Source organism: Alligator mississippiensis, chromosome 2 (assembly GCF_030867095.1).
Source record: "Alligator mississippiensis isolate rAllMis1 chromosome 2, rAllMis1, whole genome shotgun sequence".
Classification (NCBI taxonomy): Eukaryota; Metazoa; Chordata; order Crocodylia; family Alligatoridae; genus Alligator; species Alligator mississippiensis.
Genome location: NC_081825.1, coordinates 224364603 through 224385842, shown reverse-complemented (window position 1 = coordinate 224385842; position 21240 = coordinate 224364603). Strand labels below are relative to the sequence as shown.

Here is a 21240-nt window from a genome sequence, read left to right as displayed (position 1 = left end):
TTTCCCAAGGCAGAACGTTCCTCATCGTTTCTAACCTAAACTTCTTTTGCTGCCGTTTGAGGCCACGGTTCCTAGTCTTATCCCTCATGGCCACAGAGAACAGCTCATCTCCATCCTCTCTGTACTTGCCCTACAGGTATTTGAAGACTGTTATCAAATCCCTCCTCAGTCTTCTCTTCTCCAGACTAAATAAACCTAGCTCTTTCAGCCTCCCCTCATAAGTCTCACTTCCCAGGCCCCTAATACTTTTTGTCACTCTGCACTGAACTCCCTCCAATCTGCTCACATCCTTCTGCCAGTATGAGGTTGTCCAGATGGAGTGTTATACTCGTATAACTATCCTGGTTTAAATTCACGTTAGTTTACCAAACAAACCTTTCCAATTTAGGTAAAGTCACTGCTGAAAGTATTCAGAATCCCTCCTGGATTTCTCCACATGGTAAATATGTAGCTGGTGAGTTGAGTGCTCAGTAGATAGTGAACAAATGGCTTGAAGTACTCTTGATTGACCAGGAGGGAAGTCCAGTGCTGTGTGGGGAAAAAGGCAGGACTAAACTTCCTGACACCAAAATGTCAACCTGTGGAATCCCCCAATGGGCTGTGGCTGAACCCAATTTTAAGACCTTTAGATTTTGAAGGCACATCAAAATATTTAACAAAAGACATAGCAAAATACGTAAATAACAGACTGATGCTCAGGCTGGCAACCAAAGCCCTGCCTCAAAGAGATCATCCAGGGTGCCACTAAGCAAAAAGAAATAGGCACCATCAAATCAGAAAGCCCATTTCACCACAAGCACTGAAATGATCTTTGTACCCACAACACGAGGCTTTTAGTGAGATGAAACAGAGCCATTCTGATCAAGGCAAAGCAGCGAAGCCAGAAGATGGCTGGAGAGGTAGCTCAAGCAGGGAAAAATGATCAAAATACAAAGCAATTTACAGAGAGTGGATCAAGACTCAGCCCTTTTCATCCCATCTGTGACCGCTAGCAGCTCCGTCAAGGAGGGGAGAGGAGAGCTTGCCCTGCTTATAGCAGGCACTGCCTCTCGCTTCACAGCCTTTATTGTGCTATGGCCTGGAAGGGTTTCTTCATGCTGGCTTGTCAGGCTGGCTGAGCAAGGCAACCTATTCTAGCTCTCAAGCTGCGATTGCCTCATTGCCGCCGGCTAAACACAGTCGCTGGCAAATTCCATCATGCACACAGCTTGTCAAGCACCTTCCTACCCACACAGTCACCTCCTCCCCCTCCCCTACGCATGCTAAGTAGGCGGATAAATAGCATGCTGATTATGTAAGACAGGGAGCCCAGCTCTGCCTACCACTTCCGCTCAGAAATCACCACGACAAAATGCTGAATCTTGTTTCGCAGGTCCCACCTGCACTGATAAATAAGGCAGTGATTTTTGGTACATGCCCATCCCACTGTCGTGCCATTTTCAAGGAGCACTTTACAGATTAGCTGTCTCTTTCCCTGGCTCAGATCAGAACTGCCTATCTGTATATCTCTGCCTTGAGTGAGCGGGGGGAGAAATGACACCAAGAGCATCTGAGAAGCAGTGGCCTGGTGGGGACACAGACTCGGGGGACATACGTTCTATTCCTGGGTCAGCAACCACCCTGCTACATGACCCCAGCCAAGTCGCTTCCCTTTGCACCTCTCCTTCTCTGATCCTCTGTCTTATTTGACTGTAAGCTCAACCAGGCAGGAGCTCTCTCTCATGTTTTTCTATGGTATATAACACAATGGGGCCCTTTAAGCATCAGTGATATAAATAACAGCACCCTTATAAGATTAAATGGGTTGTACAAGGTAGGTGAGGAAGGGAAATTTTCCAGCGAGGCATTAAACAAGGACCTTCTGTTTAGACCGAGTGAATGTATCCCATGTCCAATACCTTGCTCTTGTGGAACAAAGGCTAATACTGCTTAGTCACAATAGTTCTTCTGTGTGACGCAGCTGGTTATTCAGATGGGGAATCTAAGTCTATGTAACTATGCAACAGACTCTTCCCTTTATTCTCCCTCCATTTCCCTTGATTTTAAGAAGGTCTCTGAAACGTGCTAAGCCAAGGCATTACCCTTAGAAGACCACATCTTCACAGCGCGAGGAAGCAAAGGCCAACCACACATCATCCAATCTGCTTTTAAAAGGTAACAGTAATTACCCAAAGTCAAACCGAACCTTAAAGAGGAATGAGAAATAGGTAGATCAAATGGCCTTACAAGGCTGAAGAGGTGCTGAAGGCTGATATGTGACTCAGTGAAAGGTCCAGCAGTTCCCAAGAAAGGTAAAACCTTCCAGATTAAGGTTTTTTGAGACAGTACACACAGCAGAATCATCTTCAGGCCAGGCAAAAAAAAAAGTGGGGGGACGAGGTGGATGTTCTCAGAGGAAGTTTGGTGCAGCAGGGATGGACCACTGAGCTCTAATTTAAACAAATGGGATGGGTTGCTATGGAGACTCTAAGCACTTAAAAGCCACACTTAAAAAAAAAATAAAACAAAGCAAAGCAGCTTTTCCTTCCAACTTGAAAATGTTTATGACTAGAAAAGGCAAAGTGGGTGTCAAATGTTTTTTAGCTAAGTCAGTGTTTGAGAAGGAGATATTCTGGGCTGCACGAGCACCTATCATCCATTCTGAATGCCGTGAAGAAAATGGACTGCTTGCAGCCAATACTGTTGCATGAAGCAACTTGGCTTCTTAACCTCTTCATTGCCATGCCCACCTGTTTGTGAATCAGTATCATCCGGACGGTATTCTGAGAGAGGAAAAAAGTTGTAAAAGTCAGTTTCATGTCTACTCGATCAGATGTAGTTACATCTACAGAAAAAAAAATATCAGTGAAAACCTTAAATGGATATTTTGCTTCACAAGAGACACACAAAGGGACACACCATGAAGTTCACTTGGACTTTACTATTGATTTTACATGGGAGATGCTCATATACTAGTAACAGATGACAGTGTACAGTCCCAGGATAGTACCATCAGATACAATCTGACTCATCAAGGGTTTGTGCATGAAGGCCCAAGTAAAGTACTCCCGGTTACATAGTTATTGCAAAGCCTGAGAACATGGAAGGATCGTTAATATGGAATCACAGAATAAGTAGGGCTGGAAGGGACCTCTGGAGGTCATTTAGTCCAATCCACTGCTTAAGGCAGGAACATCCCCAACTAAGCCATTCCAACAAAGTATCCATCTAACCGACTCTTAAAAACCTCTAAGGATGGAGATGCCACAACCTCTCTGGGTTGTGATACTTAACTACCACCCCCATAGTGAGAAAGTTCTTAATATCATCCCTATTTTTCCCCTGTTGCAACTTGAGATCCTTATTCCTAGTCCTGTCTGGTGGCCACTGAGAACACTCTATATCCACTGTCTTCATAACCACCCTTGAGATTTATGAACACTATTATCAAATCCTCCCTCAGTCTTTTCTTCTCCAGACTAAATACCGGTTCTTTCAGCCCTTCCTCAAACGTCATGATTCTCAGACCTCTAATAATTTTTATCACTCTCCACTGGATTTGACCACATCTTTCTTGAAGTGTGGTGCCCAAACTTCATATGGTACTCTGGGTGAGGCCTCATCAGTGCTGAATAAAGAGGAAGAATCATTTCCCTTCATTTGCAAGTGATGCTCCTCTTAATACAGCCCAGTATATAGGTCTTTTTTGCAACAAGCACACACTTTGCTCATATTCAGCTCATGGTCCATTGTAGCCTTCAGGCCCTTTTCTGTAGCACTGCAACCTAGCCAGCCCCTTTCTCAGTCTATATTTGTGCATGGAACTGTTTTGCCCAATGGCAGGATTTCTTACTTGCTCTTACTGAATTTTATTTGGCTGATTTTGGACCGTGTCTCCAGTTTATCAATGTCATTTGGAATCCTAATCCTACCCTCCAAAGAGTTTGCCACTCCACCCCACTTAGTGTCTGTCACACATTTGCTAGATGTACATACAATCCCGTCTTCTATCATTAACGAGGATACTAAACACCACCAGACCTAAGACATACCCACAGAGAACCCCACTCAGCACCCCCCTCCCAAGTAGATGTTGAGCTATTGATGACTGCTTGTTGAACACTATGAACCAATCTGTTAAATATCCTACAGTGCTTTCATCTAGTCTGTATTCCCTTAATTTACTAATGAGTATATCATGGGAGACAGTGTCAAAAGCCTTCCTAAAATCAAAGTAAATCGCATCTGGTGCTCTTCCTCATCCACAGGCCTGTCACTTTTCCATAGGAGTGTTAATTGGTCAAGTGTAACTTGTCCTTGAAAAACCCATGCTGGCTGTTCTCGATCACCTTGTTCTCCTCCAGGTGCTTAGAAACCGACTCCTGCGTGAGATGCACGTTCTTTCCTGGTATCGAGATGAGACTGACCAGTCTGTAATTTCCCAGATGTTCCTCCTACCTACCATTTCTTAGCTATTGACACTATATTTGCCCATAATCCTGATATGGGTTAAGCACCACTACGAACTCACTGTATGACTTTGTGGACTAACTCCTGCTCCTTCTTAAAAGGGCCACCATTTTGCACTATTTTCAAAGGGAAATAGGCTAGAGCCTGCTCTTACTGAAGATCCTCTTCCTCTGCGCACTCAGTGAGAGAAGCTTGGTTTCACTCATTTTGAGTAGTAAGTAGTGGCTGTTTTGAGAGCGAAGCCATCTTAACTGAGGTCTGTGTCTACATTCACCTCTTCTTCTTAAGAATGCTGGGAGATGATGGACATCCTGAAGAAATGCAATCCTTCAGCTTTCTCTTGGGGGCTGTGGTGGTGTGGGCACTAAAGTGCACTGCTAATAGTCCAGAGGTTGGAAGTTTGAGGCCATAGCAGAAGCACTCATGGTGCAGCCCTGTCAAATTCCAATGAATCTGTGAATTCAGCTAAATGCCGTGTCACATGGAAAGGAAAGTTTTCTCTCAATGTGTTATCCAGAAGCCTCTGCAAGAGGCTGAGAGGAAATTTAGGGGCGTAGTACTTCTTAGTAGGGGGACCCCCTACCTCACATTCTAGAAACATGAAATAGAGCGACCTGATTTGGGGTAGGAGGGGGGCAGGCAGCTGAACCCTCCCATTCATAGGCTGTGTGTGTGCACACGCGTGCGTGCTGGGGAATACAGAAGGCAAGGCGAGTCTAGCACATACACTTCTGCTGCTTTGTTCTGAACTAGCAGGGCAAAGTAGCTGTAAACCCAGCTTCAACGGCTAGTCTACTCAGGGCACTTGGGGCTGCTTTGAAGTATTATGTAGCAAGCAGAGCCTACTGGTGAACATGGCCTTAAGATTAACCCAACATTATGTTTCAACTATGTTAATATTAAAATATCATAGGGCAACATTTCCTATCAACTTCTTGTTTTGGGATCATGTAGGAATTTTTATTTTAAAAAAGGGGGTTATTACCAAATACAAAGAATAAAATAAAAATGCATTTATCTACAACATATGAGTTTAATTAAATCTTGGAACATGATTTCATGATTAGAATCGCACTGAAAGTTTCACCTACTGGGGAGCGTTAAGGTTAAGTGGACGCCCTAACTAAGCACTTCAGTATCTTATTTAGATTTCTTTCAACTTGGAATCCTTTACGTTTATAATGCTTTTGGGGGGAATAACACCTTGCCGTATATTTTACTATAAGTATCTTCTCAATCTTGGCTACCTCTAAATCAGGGGTGGGCAAAGTCTGGCCTGTAGGCCAGATTCGGTCAGCAATGGATTCCATTTTCCAGGCGCCCCTGCACGCGTCTGGGGCTGGTCTCCATGAAGACCCCAGCCGCAGCTGTACATGAAAACTCAAGGCTGGGGTTGCCGTGGAGACCAGTCCCAGCCACACTGTCAGGAAATATGGCAGGGCAGGGCAGGGGCCTGCTCTGCAGCCGTTGGGATCTTGCGGCAGGAAAAGCTTGCTCCAGGGCAAGGGCAGAGCCATGATCTACAGCCTGCATAGTCCAGGCAGGGGCGCACAGGCAGGGGATCACAGCTCTGCCCCTGTTCCAGACCAGACTGTCACCACTGCAAGGAGCTGGTGAAGCTGTGATTTGTAGCCTGCACACTCCAGGCAGGGACGCACAGGCAGTAGACTGCTGTCACTGCTGCCGCAATGGTCCTCCATGAGCGGGACGAGCTCCCTGAAGCAGGCGCTCCGGGGCATCGTGTCTGACCTTAGGGGGACGAAGGCGTTCGGGGGGCTCGGGCCGCCCCGCTTCCTCCCGAGAGGGCAAGTGGTGGTAGGCCCGAGGGACCCCGGGTTGCCTGTGAGACACCCCAGCTGTGCGCAGCAGTGGCAGGGACCGGATGGCCAGCGCCACCGGCCCCACACGCACCGCACGGGCGATTGACCTTCAAGTGACGCTCAGACAGGCGTAGCCCTGGGAGGAACCCGGGGCCGCAAGTGTGTTCAACGTGTCGATGATCAACGTGTCCTGCAATTCACATTAATTCTCGCAGCTAGCTGCATTCTTCATTGACGCACAAGCGAGTGATCCACCGCTAAGAGTTGTCACTTTTTTTGCACAGGCTTTTTTCCATGGTTGCCACCTCGCCCCGTGGCAGAAGCCATACCAGAGGGAGGGCAGGCTCCTGGGTCCACGCGAGGTCGGGACGGGGTCCCCAAGCTGGCCTTCCTCCCCTGCCACAGGAACCCGGCAGGGGTCGTAGGAAAGGAGGCACTCCTGCCCAGCCGGGGGCCCTGACTTCCCTCGGCGAGAGCCCTACGTACCAGATGAACACAGGAGAGAGGTTTAATAACCCGTGGAAGGGCCATGGCCGCAAAGGTGAGCCCTCCGCTGTGGGGTTGGTCCAGGCACTCGGCTCAGGGGGGCACGGCCAGGTGTGCCGCGGCTCCAGTGGCTCTGCAGTGCTCCCACACCTGGGACTGTATGCCTCTTCCACTCCCCTTGGCCGGACCTCGCCCCGCCCAGGGGTGCGGCGGGGGTGGAGTCACAGCCCACGGGCAATGGCCTTTCGGGCCCCTCTGTGGAGAGGGAGGCAGGGTGACCCCTCTTCATCCAGGGGGCCATGCGGGCAGGGAGCACCGAGGGCACGGGCACGTCCACACGTGCCCGCCCTCCCTTGGCAGACCTCCCACGGCCGCCCGCATGGACCCCTCGGGATGAAAGAGTCTTTGAACCTTTGCCCACCCACCCACTGCCTGCCCCACAGAGCAGGGCGAGGCAAGGGGACGGAGCGCTAGGTACCTGGTAACCTGGGGGTGAGGGAAATGGTTCCGAACTCCAGGTGGTCCTAACCCCCGCTTCCGGACGCTGCCTCGCCCCCCGCGGATGGGAGAGCGAGGGACAGGTGCCAGAGGGGGACGTGGAGCTGAGCCCTGCACCCTCCAGCTGGCTCCGCAAACACAAGGGGGAGAAGTATCCGCTAAGGGTCCTCTCTGACATGACTGCAGTTGCCACATCCATCGGTAGAGAGGAAAAGAAAAGTTGTGGGGAGAGGTAACCACCTTGCTTGAACACCGGCAGGGGTTCTGCCGGCCCACAAAGGGCCCTCCCCCAAAGAGGGTTTGCCACATCGATCAGAGAAAGGGGTGCAGGAGCGGCGTCTGGGGCACAGCCTGGGCCCATGGCCTGAGGGGGTCGGGCCAGGCGGGAGAACCGGACTCAGACCGGGAGCTCACGCGCCAAAGTGTTTGCCATCCCCCTCTCGGCAGAGGGGCACATAACTGGGGTTTGGCCCTTGGGTGCAGCATGGCTGTGCCCCGGAGGTTTCTCTGACAGCCCTTCCGGAACCAAATATGGGCATTTAGGGTCCTGAAAACCGTGTTCCTGAAAATCTTTGTGAACATTTCCTAAGAGTGTTGTGAATGTGGCACCCGGCCCCACCACCGGGGTGAGTCACCAAAAGCATCCGCCTGCCTGGATCGAACGGTCAGGCAATGAGCTCACAGTGACCCCTTACGGACTTTCGGGCCACGCCGGGGGACCCAGGTCAACCGCTTGCAACACAGGAGAGTGGGCCAGGTGAAATGTTTCTAAGTCCCACAGCGGACACCAGGTAAACCCAGTTCTCCTGCAGGAGAACCCCGCCACTCCCACAGAAGCCCCTGGCCACCCCGGCCCTCAGGCGGGTCACCAGGACGAAGCCGGAACTGTGGCCAGGCTCCTGGAACTCTCGCCTGGCCAGGCCTGCCGGATCGGTCCCCTTCCGGACCTCCGGGTTGACATGGCCTTGTGGAGGGCTGCCCAGGTCCCTGCCGCCCCGGCCTGGGCAAACTGCCCCTCAAAGGGGTCACTAGGCTCCGACCCCAGGGCCCCGCATACCTGCTGGGACCCTTCGAGATAGCCCTGGTCCTCGGGCAGGTCACCGGGGCAAAGCTGGAATTGTGGCTGGGCTCCTGGAACTCTCGCCCGGCATGGCCCGCCGGATAGGTCCCTTTCTGGACCTCCAGGTTGACATGGCCTCGTAGAGGCTGCCTGGGCCCCGGCTGCCCGAGCCCATGTCAGCCGCCCCTTGGAGGGGTCACTGGATGCTGACCCCAGGGCCCCGCGTTCCTGCTGGGACCCTTCGAGATGGCCCCGGCCTGCCTGGCCCTCCACTCCTTGCAGCAGTGACAGCCTGGTCTGGAGCAGGGGCAGAGTCACAATCCCCTGCTTGCACACCCCTGCCCAGAGCATGTAGGCTGCAGATCATGGCTTTGCCCTGGCTCTGAAGCAAGCTGCCCCCACTGCAAGATCCCAGCAGCTCCAGAGCAGCCCCATGCCCTGCTCTGCTGCACCCTCCGCCAACATGGCTGGGGCTGGTCTCCATGGCAACCCCAGCCTTGAGCTTTCACAGTGAAGCTGTGGCTCAGGTCTCCATGGAGACCGGCCCCAGACATGCAGGCAGGGGCTGCTGGGAAATGGAGTCTGGCTGCTGGCCAGATTGGCCATTTTTGGTCATTTAGAGCAGGGGTAATTGGCCCACCCCTCCTCTAAATGTTACTTTCAGCTGTGGATATTTTCATGTATAATGTATTAAGCAAGCTTGGGGTTGAAAGGGCAAGATTTTATCGTGTGAGGAGAGGTGACCTCTTGGAAAAACAAACAAAAACTTTACTTTTCTGGGTGTAGACTTTGAGAAGGTTTTTTTCCATTCCATAAAATTAGACCCAAAACCCTTAAATGATCCTATTCCCATTCTAAATGCCCATTAAGACACCACTTGACTAAAAAATGGGGAAAAAAAAGCCAGACATCACTTGAAATGTTCAGGTTGGTTGGTCCCAGATGAAGAAAGAATTTCAGTTAGGGATGACAGGGAGTGGAGTTATGATGTTTAAATCTTCAAAAAGTCATGGCAGTGTCTGCATTGTTAATAGATTCATAGATGTTAGGGTCGGAAGGGACCTCAATAGATCATCGAGTCCGACCCCCTGCATAAGCAGGAAAGAGTGCTGGGTCTAGATGACCCCAGCTAGATACTCATCTAACCTCCTCTTGAAGACCCCCAGGGTAGGGGAGAGCACCACCTCCCTTGGGAGCCCGTTCCAGACCTTGGCCACTCGAACTGTGAAGAAGTTCTTCCTAATGTCCAGTCTAAATCTGCTCTCTGCTAGCTTGTGGTCATTGTTTCTTGTAACTCCCGGGGGCACCTTGGTGAATAAATACTCACCAATTCCCTTCTGTGCCCCCGTGATGAACTTATAGGCAGCCACAAGGTTGCCTCTCAACCTTCTCTTGCGGAGGCTGAAAAGGTCTAGTTTCTCTAGTCTCTCCTCGTAGGGCTTGGTCTGCAGGCCCTTAACCATACGAGTGGCCCTTCTCTGGACCCTCTCCAGGTTATCCACATCCTTCTTGAAGTGTGGCGCCCAGAATTGCATGCAGTACTCCAACTGCGGTCTGACCAGCGCCCGATAGAGGGGAAGTATCACCTCCTTGGACCTATTCGTCATGCATCTGCTGATGCACAATAAAGTGCCATTGGCTTTTTTGATGGCTTCATCACACTGCCGACTCATGTTCATTTTGGAGTCCACTAGGACTCCAAGATCCCTTTCTACCTCTGTGCCACCCAGCAGGTCATTCCCTAGGCTGTAGGTGTGCTGCACATTTTTCCTTCCTAGGTGCAGCACTTTGCATTTCTCCTTGATGAACTGCATTCTGTTGGTTTCTGCCCACTTGTCCAACATGTCCAGGTCTGCCTGCAGCTGTTCCCTGCCCTTCCCTACCCTCTGGCTGTGCTGTTCCCCAGACCGTCCTAGGGCCTGGTCTCCCAGACAGGACCAGTTGCTGAGTCTTCTCCGTTCTCTGTTCCCCCGGTGTGGGCTGAGCAAGCCGAAAGCCCACGTGAACCCCACCATTCTTGAGGGTCCATGGCCCAGCTGTTCCCAGTCTCTTGGGGATGGATCTCACGTGGCCCTGAAAGCCAAATTGGCTGCTGTGCACTTGCTGCTTTCCACAGCCTGGCCTTTAGCAGTGCCGATTAAGTATCCAAGCTAATACCTACACAGACAACTTTCTTTGTAGAAAGGTTTCAATGCAGGTTTCTGGACCAGAACTCCCCTCTATTCCAGATATTTCCTGCTGGATTAGACTGTGCAAACTGCTGGAATCTGGCAGAATACATGCAGATTATCAGTATTGCTCTATCATAAGAAAAGTCTTACCTGGCATAAAGCAACATAATCAACCTCTCTGCCAACTGTTTTACCTCTTGCCTTGCCATATGTAGAACAGAAGGGGTCATGACAACACAGCATACTTTCATGCTGTTAATTCTCAAATGAGTTATTGCCCTGTAGGGAGTGCAGCCAACTGGCATGAGTTAGAGTAGTCCCTAAGCTCTTCCATGCCAAAGGGATTTCAGCATGGGAGAGAACCTGGGCTTCTGAATTGAAGTCATTATGCTTATACATGGTTTTTAAAATCTCTGTTGCAGTTGTCATTCCTTCTGTGAAGCTTCTATCGCCAGAACATGTTTTTACCCCTCTGTGAAACAAAAGGGATGTCAAAATACAACTTGGGTCAAAGTTACAAATTTAAATTGAGGAAGTCAGCAGAAGTATTATGGGTCTAATAAATGTTATTATGACGTTGTATACATGGCACATATCAATTTAAGAGCAGAAAATACAAGGGTCTGCATACCTACGGATTTGTAAAATGTTAGTTATATAGATGAGTAATATGGGTCAGTAAATGATATAAGAACTGAACTTTTTCTATTCCCTTACTTCTTGAACATTTAAATTCCTAAATGTTAATTAGGCAGGCAAGGTTCTTTGAGTAGATGTGATAAAAGATATCACATCTACTCAAAGAACTTCGTCTGCCTATGTCCTTAGGCTACAACCAAAAACCCAGCTAAATGTTAATACACTTTTCAGTTTTAAAATCCAATCAATGGGCACCAGCAAGTGAGTTGTAGGATTAGAATCCAGAGCCCGCACCTTCAGGGAGTATCATAGCTCCACTTCCACCGAGTTTCAGAAATTTGTCAAAACAAAGCACCTGGCTGGTCTTGAGATTTTTCCAGGTAAAGTAGTCTGTCAGGATTCTGTTTATTTGAACAGGCAGAAACAAACCTCCATTTACATATATCCCAGGCTACAAGCAGCAGCACAGAAGTATTATTGCCAGCACAACCTTCCATTGTCCACCTAACCTACATTTAATATAAATGTACTACCCCCACAGGCAAAAAAAACACTCAGAAGTCAATGACCTAAGTATGAAAATTAAGAAGCACTGATGTAGGCACCAGGTTAACAAGAAATAGTTTTTTATTGGAATGGTGTCGCTCAAGCATGGAATCAGGACTCTACCCACAGCACCAAGTGCCAATTAAAAGCAGAGAGTATGTCTGCATGCTTCAACACTAATTTTCAATAGTTCTAGCAAACGCACCAAGACTTGGATCTGAAAGTGAGAAACTAAGTCAAGGAAAAGATCAGGAAACTTATGGTAAAATCTTATAGAAACATCTCTGATCAGAATGGGGCGTATAATTTGAATGGCATACCTACCTTACTGTTGTGTGTTTTATAAGCGCAAGCTGTTTTGAATGGGGTACAGTGTTTTGGGCAAACAGAACAGTATTATACTTTTGTACTACACACACAAAAATCAATTCTGCTTAATTTTGGAGTCCAAGCACTGCAGTGCCATGAGAACCTATCTTTTACTATAACCAATAACAGTCAAAACTTATGCATAATAGACTATTAGTCACTTGAGTGTTCTCAACAGGGAGCAATTTTCATCCACAATGCAGAAGACAGCACTGGCTAAGAAAAAGAGGATAGGCTTTTTCTAACTGCTGATTTGCTCTGACACCAGAGAGAGGCATCACCCAGCCTAACATAGCTGATGAGTAACAACACACAGGATATTTATCCATGCACAGCCCCTCCTTTATATAGCAAGTGAACACATAACCATCTTACAGCCTGCCATAGTTAATGGCCAAATGACTATACTGGGTACTCAGCCATACCCATGGTGCTTCTGTCTTTGCATAGGTGCAGTGATCATCAGTTTAATGGTTCCAACAAGGATCAAGGCAGCTAGGGAAGGCAATCTTTAAAATGGTCCAGGAAAACTACCTAAGTTTGGGTGGTTTGACAATCTAACTCCAGCAGTTTGATGGAAATTTTCCGTAGGACATTGAACTTCTCTGAATAGGTATACATTTGGAAGCAACCTCTACTGGTAAGAACACAGAAGGGAAAGTCGCAAGTTCGAAGCTCTATTTATAGAGCTGCCATTCCCTCACTGTGCTAGAAAAGAAAAATAACTCATGCAAATCTTGAGAAGTAGCTAGGAATTTGGTTGTTCATTTTAGTAGTAAGAGTTCTGATCTTCAAAAAGTGCTGAGCACCCACAACTCTAAATAAAGCTAACAGGATTTACAAGTCATCAGTATACGGGAAAAGAAAAAGGGCCAAAATGTCTCAAATAGGGATGCTCGAAAACGTGAGGCACCCAATTATTTCATCGCCTTCTCAAAAGCAACCTGTCTCTTGGCACCTTAGTTCTCTTATCTACAACATTACAGAAAATATTCATAAAGCTCACCAGGATGCAGCAAGACTTTATTTGTTAATATTAAAACAATGACACAACTTGTTCTAACAGTTAAGGCCAGCTAGGAGTTTGCAGTTGGGAGATTTGTGTTCTGTCTTCAGTTATGCCACTGACTTGCAACTCTTGGCTAAATCACTTCTCTCCTCTGCACTTGTTTCTGTTCGTACCTCTGCCTGTTCTGCCTATGTAGATGAGAACTTCAGGACAAAGACTGTAATGCACCCAGCAAAATGGAGCCTTGCTCTCTTCTGGGGTCTTTATGATACTATAACACAAACAACAATAATGATATTTATCCCTTCTTTATAAACTACTTTGTAATCATAAATGAAAAGCAGCATACAATATCCAGATAACATTCCAAGTGCTCTGCTTTCCTGAATCAACGATGTAGAAGTGCAAAGTACACTTATTCTTACACATAGGCCTGTAACCTGTCACATTTCACTAATATTATTGTAAGGAAAAAGAATCCCAATCTTTGTCTTGACTGTATGAATCAATTTGTATTGTATCAAGAGAAAACACCAAAAACCCTGCTTACTGAATCTTCTTTCCACATGGTAGGCAAACTTTAAGAGCTTTAATTCCATGTAAGCACTTTTACCTCATAAAAGACTGACCAGTTTCCTTTTATGAAAACGGTTAAATAAACCAACCAAAAACTATGATTTACTGTCAGTTGTTATTATATATCATTTCTGAAAACAAAATGCTTTAATACATGCGTCACAGGAAGCTTCTGACTGCTACTAATCTCCAAGACAGCAACTTCTTTCTCTTCTGTTTCATCTGTTTGAAAGTAACTCTGAATCCACTATGGTTTTTTTGCTCCACAACAGCAGTAGAAAGTCCAAGGTTTTCCATCTGCCATAAACATATATCCAGTAATGCTCAAAACAGTTGCCGTCATTCACTTTCAAAATCCCTCATGTCCTGTATAAATGGTCCTGAAGGTCAAGTTGATCCGTGCTTCCCTGGCATGATATTCCTTAGGCACCCGATGCTAGAAGTGACATTATGACCAAAAAAAGGGGTGGGGTTTCATAATTAAATAATAATTTAATATGCAAATACAACACATTTTTATACCCATTTTCTAAGAGGGAGATATTTTTCATATAGGAAAATGACCAACTCTTGACTGTTCTAGGCTCATTAAATATTTTTTCAGCATTTTTAGCTGTCTCCCCAGATGCACTAATGCTTGCGTATGAGATTAGCCAATTCCTGTAGGTCACTTAGAAATGAAATGAAATTTAGGTAATGAATTTTTCTGGGATGCCTTGATCATGGGATGGCAGGCACTATTAATGCATGGTAGAATATTACATTATTGCACAGCAAGCGTCTCCCAATACTTCTGCCTAAAATTCATGTCTCTGATGCTCTGTGGAAACCCAGCAAACTCTACCACAACCAAAGAAAGGCCTATTCATGTCATTCAGGTTTTCTTACCTGCCAGTCTTCCTGAGTTGCTCCCTCCATCATCAGTAAAGTGCCATGATCCAGTGGAATCCGTATTCTTTCCACATACGTATAATCTCCACTCTCTTCCTAAAAGACAGACAAAAGGGTGCACACTTATATGAATGGGAAACACTGTGCTGGGGCTTCCGTGTCTAAGCTTAAAACACATTTCACCAGTAAAATGCCAGCAAGGCCTTGACTTTTGATCTGAAGAGGCTTCTGTACTGTGCAATGTTTCACAAAGATTCATAGATTTGCTACATTTTAAGAACAGCAGGAACTATTGCGATTCCTCACTGTGACTTCCTGAAAAACACAGGCCACACAACAACCAGCTGTCTCTGCATCAAACGCAGAGCTCCTAGCTAAGCTACAGTCCCATTTTTAGAAAGATATCCAATCTTGTTTTATACACTTAACATCAAAGAATCCACCATGTCTCCAACAGTTAGTAAGACTCCTCAAAATTTGTTGCCTTAATTCTACTTTCAATTTGGCTAGTTTCAGCTTCCAGCCATTATACAATCCAGTAGGATTTGCGCCCTTTCCACATCAGCATGATCTCACTGGTAGCCTCCTGCTACTGGAAATCTTTTTCCATTGTTGGTACCTGCAGACCACAATCAAGTAACATTTAACCTTCTCTTTGGTAAATTTAAAAGGTGGAGCTTCTTTGGTCTCAAATTTGTAAGGTTGGTTTTTCAGATCACAAATCATTTATGGAAAATTTTCTCTATGCCTTCAAATTCATCATATGCTTTAAAAAAAAAGCGGGGGGGAGTGGAAATACTAGAACTGGATACAATATTCCAGAAGTGGTTTCATTAATGTCATACCCAATGGTAACAACACCTCTCTACTTCTACACAGCATTTTCCTGCTTCATAATATCTTACTTATCTGTTTAAAGAATCCATTTGTCCTAGTAACTAGTAGGGGGTACTGAGAATTCACCTTCACTTGGTTACCTACTCTGACCTTCAAAATTCATTTTGAGTGGCTGCTTTCCAAAACATAGTCCCTTATCCTGTAAGCATGACCTATGCTCTTGGTTCCTAGATATATGACATCATTAAAATACAAGTTGTTCAAGAAAGCCCAGTTTACCACTCCACCCATATGTAGAACTTTGTAGAGTTTTGTAGAACCAACCAAAGTGTCTACGTCATCTGTAACCTTATAACAGCCTTTTTATTTGTTTTTTTCCCCCCAAATCATAGACAAGGATATTGAATAGCACAGAGCTAAGAACAAATCCCTGTTGAATCCTGGTAGGAATACCATCAGTACAGGAGGATCCCTCATTTACTATTCATTTTGAGATCTGCCAGTTAACGGTTTTTAACTCATGTAGTACGTGCTACACTGATTTTCTATACAGGGTTTATTATTTCTTCAATTAGGATATTAAACAGTACAAAGTCAAGTATCTTACTGGAGTCTATTATGCAAGACAGTTATTCTTATCAACCAAGGTAGTCTCATCATAAACTCATTATCAAGATTGACAATGCTTTTCCATAAAATCATGTAGACACTGACAGGTATTAATTCTGCTGTAATTCCTTAAGTAGCGTGAACTGACAAAAGACTTAAACAACTGGAGAGGCTGGAGGGGAGGGCGGATGGGGGAGAGGAGGGAGAAATGGAGCTGGTTAAAGACCTTATTGCAGTACAACTGACCCTAGTATAACTTGTCTGTCTGGTCATAGTCTCTCACAAGTGAAGCTTGACTGTGATCATTTATGGTGTTTCATTCTAGGGTAAGTTATTGCTGGTTAGGAATGGGGACTGAGGAAACAGATACACCTGTTGAGGAAACAGATACAGATGATACCATTCAACACCAATTCACAGTGTTGAGTGGTAAACTCCAACCCTCAGCTTAAAATGGTGAAACAGTACATCTGCCCATGTCCTTTACTAACTGTGTCCTTTATCAGCCTTTCCATGATTTTACCTGGGTTCAGTGTTAGGCTAAACTGATGTAACGTTAACTAGGTTTTCCTGTGTACCCTTTTAAAATACTGGACCAACATTTAATTTCTTCCCTGTCTTCTGAGATCACATTATTTCAAGATTTTTCTTGTTAAAGAGCAGCAACAATAGCTATAAAAAGAAGCTCTTAATCAAATCTTCCAGAATCAAGTGTATCTGGTCCTGCAGATCTGAAAATATTTAGCTTGAGCAGCTGCTGTTTAATATCCTCCTAACTTACTGTTGGAACAGAAATGATTTTATTATTACTGTAAACTGTGAATATGAAATCCAGCTTCTTTCCAACCAAAGACCAGAAATATTTATTTTGGCTCTTTTGAAATGTTATTGCCAATTGGGCCATCCATGCCTGGTAAGGGCTCTCTACCCCGAATTGAGCTGCTGAGGGAGATGTAAAGTAGAAATTCAAGTACTGAATATCTGCAGTATTAAAAGAAATCCTGAACATTACTAATAAAGAGGATACACTTAGGTCAATGTTTATATCTAATCTTGAGAAACCTGAAAATGAAATCTTTTATAATTAAGTGTCTGCCTTGCAAAAATATGCACCGCTTGTTAGCATACAGTCAAGTCCCAAGGATGGGTTAGAAGCATATGGGTTTGCCATTGGGTCTCTTTGGGGTGCATGCAATGAATTGGTAACTGGAAGTCTTTCCAAAATACGGCTTGTATGCATACCCATTTGTCATGTTAGGGTCATTTCTAAGGGCAGAGCTGCCGGCTTTTTGTCCCCAAGCAGATTGGGTAGAGCAGAATAGACTAAGCAAGAGAAGTCACTGAATCAGTTATTCGTTCACAGAAAAGATACAACATGTACAGTGATGGCAAACAGCTGAGGAAAGAAAATGTAGTTCAGGTTTTAAACTTCTAAACCTTGACAATGTCCCTGTAAAGCACAGCCACAAATCTTAACACAGATTCTGAATGCATGCTTCAAATTGTTTTTCTCCCATCTCATTAATTTATTTGAAAAGAGAGACAGTGCCTCTTACCCCTCTTTTTATATAATGATTATAAGCACACCCCTAAAATCTCACTCATTGCAGTTGGCCTGGAGGGAGCTGGGAGGAAGCGGTGCTAAAATATTCCAGGCCCAGCTCAGGAGATGGCAATTACTCCAGAGTGAACTGAACAAAGGCTGTTACTTGCAGAGCAGAATGTCATATAAGTGTGCATCAGGGAAAGAGATGTGAGCCCAAAAACTTATGTCATTTACAAGACAAGTGGAGTCCATGTCAGCTGGAAACAGCATTGCTCAACTTAGACTAAGAGGAGGGGTACTTAGAATAAGAATTAGCCCAGCTCATGGATACACAGTCAAATTTCTGAAACTGAAGCAAATGTTAGGAAAGCTCAGCTCTCAGATCATCTAGATGCAGTTATTCAAGAACAGCTATTTCCTAATACTCCCAGAGGTAGAACAGGAGAGAAAAAAATGGAAGCAGTAATAAAAGCCCAGAAAATTATAAGCAAATTTCCTTAAAACAAAAAACCCTAAGAAGCCAAACAAACACCCTCTAATTCCAACACTATTTTCCACTTGCAGAAACACCTGTATTTTGTATTTTTGGGAAAAAAGCTTACCTTTTGGGTGCTTCATTTTGGGGTGCCCTACTTGATATACATTAGACCATGAGTGGGCAAAATGGCAGACCCGGCCAGAGGCTGGACTCCATTTCCCAGCAGCCCCTGCCTGCATGGCAGCTCCTAGCAGTGGTGACATCATGGTCTGGAACTGGGGCCCAGCTGTGATCTTCTGCCTGCACACCCCTGCCCAGGGCATGCAGGCCGCAGATCACAGCTCTGCCCCAGCTCTGGACCACGATGCCACCACTGCAAGATCCCAGCCTGGCTCCGGAGCAGCTCCCCACTCTGCTGTATACCCTGCTAGCAGGGGTGGCACTGCAGGGGGCTACCACCACCTCAAAGTTCCCTGTAGCCCCCCATAGCCACCCCTGCCCGCCTGCACAGGCAGCGGTGGCTGAGCCCACCTTGCTCCTGCCTGCCCGTGGCACAGCCCCCCTTCAGGTCCTCTGCCAGGAAGAAGCTGGTGTCACTGCTGCCTGCCAGTGCTGCTGGGGCTGGTCTCCATGGAAACCCCAGCCCCATGCTATCACAGCTTGGCTGCTGCTGGGGACTCCATGGAAACTGGCCCCAGGCATCCAGGCAGGGGAAATGGAGTCCACTGCCAGCCAGATCCAGTCTGTGGGCCGGATTTTGCCTGCCCCTGTATTAGACAGATAAGTGCTCAATGGTTTCTGAGAGATCATGTAGGCACTAGAAGAATGAAGCAAAAATCACTACCACTAAAAAAATTGCATCTCAATCTTAAAACAAGCATAGATCTGGGTAAGAACAATTCTCAATACAAAAATAACACGAGCAGAAAACCAGCAGAAGGAGGATTTAGTAGACAATGCCTTCACCTCTAAAATAGAGGTGTGAATCCAGGCGGATGTCTTAAAGTGAAGAGAGTTTGACAGGTCTCAGATCAATCCCCAATTAACGGACTCCACATAACCAAAAACCAGAATTGTCTCAGCACCAATGCTATCATCTGCTCATGCCCAGCAGCCAGAGTTAGTCACAGGGTGGCTGACTAAGATCATTTCCCTAGCCCAGTGATTCTTAGCCAGGATGCTGGGGCACCCTACAATCCTTTGAAGGGTGCCACAGCAAGCACAAGGAGATAAGCAGATATAGGCAGGTTCAGATTCCAGGTGTGAGGAGACAAGCAGATAAGGGCAGGTTCAGGCTCCCCCTGCTTGGCCATGTCCTCACCCCCACTGTCTGACCCCTCTGCAAGGAGGCAGGCACTGTAGTAAATTATTTTTTGAATGGGGATGCTGCTCAATTCACAAAAGTTATGGAGGGTTGCCTTCAGTCTGATGGGATGCGGTTTGAGTCTAAAAAGGTTGAGAACCACTGCTTTAGCCAATGCTTGAGCGGACAATAAGCCATCAGTGATATCTAAGGGCCAAGTGGCTAAGATACCAAATATACCTAAGTTGGCCTAAAATCAGCAAATGCTGAAGGCGCTCAGAATCATGTCTCTTTGCAAGGACAAACCTCGCTAGGAAAAAAAAAAAGTTATTATGAAATGTCCAAGAATTTTTAGCTAATCACCTTGCTCTATTGAAAGTATCCCAAGAAGCCAAATGCAACGAGCAAAGGATTTTTTGTTTGTTTCTTTATAAATTTCTGAGAGGCTGGGGCGGAGGGGCTGTTGTAACAATGATGACTTTACTGCCAACAGATAAATGCCAGTGCATGGTCCATTTTCTTTCACAGGATTATATCAGTTTGTTTTGTGTCTGGGCAAGAGTGAATACTTCTTTGCTCTCCACTCTGTGTGGTTAAACTGGAATAGAAGATTTAATCTGATAAGAGAACCTGTCTATTGAAGACAGTTCAGATTTGTTGCTAGGTAAAGCAGCATCTTTCAGTGCAGTGGTGCTTGACCTTTTTGGGCAGCAGACTGGATGGGCAGGGCCCAGTCCATTGGTGAGCTGGATCCAGTCACTGGTTCAGATCCAGTGCCTGGGGTAGTTATGGCAGGACCCCATCTGGCTGTACCAGGGTAGGGGAGGAGGTAGAATTTGGTGGTGGGGGACGTTGCCAGTATTAATGGCTACTGGTCCCCTGTTACCAAATTTCCTAACTTATGGGAAGCCCTGTGAGCCGGATACCCTGGCTCTGCAGGCTGAACACCCCTGTTCTAGTGTATTACATTGTACCTTTCTGAGCCTAAACTGTTGGCTTTACTCATAATCTCCCCTCGAGAACAAGTTTTCATTCCTGTTAGGGCCACATGGGCATGCATGCAGTTTTCATTTCAGCTCCTGTGCCAAAAAGAAATCATCAATATGACCTTCTGAGTCTGTTATAGAACCCTTATCTCTGGACAGAATAAGCTCATCTGGGTTTTTAGAAGTCAGACAGTTTGTGGTAAAAAAATGATCCTCTGCTTTCCACGTGAGAAAAGGTAAGGTTTTAATAAACTAAACTAAAAATTAATGTTGGGATGCAAAAATGGTCACTACTAAAACAGCAGCCCCTGAAATAAAGGCCTGCTAGAAAAACTGATCTGTATTATTGATGGAGTAAGATTCACTGTTCTAACAGTTTTCAATTTGACAACCAATAAAAATGTGGTTTTATATTCCCCAGTCCACTGGATAATATATTTTCAATTTCTTCTTTAACTCTACTTATTGTTTATAAAGAGGAAACAATAAGAAAACACAGCTACCTTCCTAGATCCTAGGCAATGTTTGACCTGTTCCCAAACATCAGTGTCACAAAATCAACAAAACTAGAGTTGCAAAACATCTGTTAGGTCTTATTCACACCTAAACTCAGTGTGGAATTATTCTCTTCATGAGATGCACTAGTACAAGTTTATGTGAGCCTCAAAGTCCCCTCAATGCAGCACAGGAAGGGGCTGAAGACACACAGCAACACTAATTCTGCACTACTACAGCAGTTTGGAAAGCCCCTTTACAATACTCAAAAGTCCTATGAATGAATCCTGTGGCCCTATCACACAATTGCTGTGCACAGGGTAGCACTCCAGCTTGGAAGCTCACTTGCTTCCTTTTGTTGTTGCTGTTCTCACACTGATTTGTCAAGAGGACACTGACAGCAGATGGGCCCAGCACTGTGCAGAAGCATCTTGTGCTGTAGATGGAAGGAATTAGGCATTCACGTTAGAAG

The 21240-nt window shown here is 45.9% G+C and overlaps 1 protein-coding gene and 1 non-coding gene across 8 annotated transcripts in view; both read right to left on the bottom strand.

The window, feature by feature from the left end:
- Positions 1-6383: 6383 nt before the first annotated feature.
- On the bottom strand, positions 6384-6535 carry LOC132248955 (5.8S ribosomal RNA). The gene has a single exon (XR_009460425.1). It is a non-coding gene; the product is annotated as a 5.8S ribosomal RNA (ribosomal RNA).
- Positions 6536-13044: 6509 nt separating this feature from the next.
- ALKBH3 (alkB homolog 3, alpha-ketoglutarate dependent dioxygenase) overlaps positions 13045-21240 on the bottom strand; it is a 39839-nt gene continuing 31643 nt past the window's right edge. For all 7 annotated transcript variants that reach the window (XM_019477049.2, XM_019477048.2, XM_014602431.3 and 4 more), the window contains 2 exons: positions 14512-14610; positions 13045-14059 (listed from right to left, as the gene is read on the bottom strand). In XM_019477049.2, the coding sequence (XP_019332594.1) occupies positions 13973-14059; positions 14512-14610 (186 nt within the window). In that variant the 3' untranslated portion in view covers positions 13045-13972. The remainder of the gene's footprint in view (positions 14060-14511; positions 14611-21240) is intronic.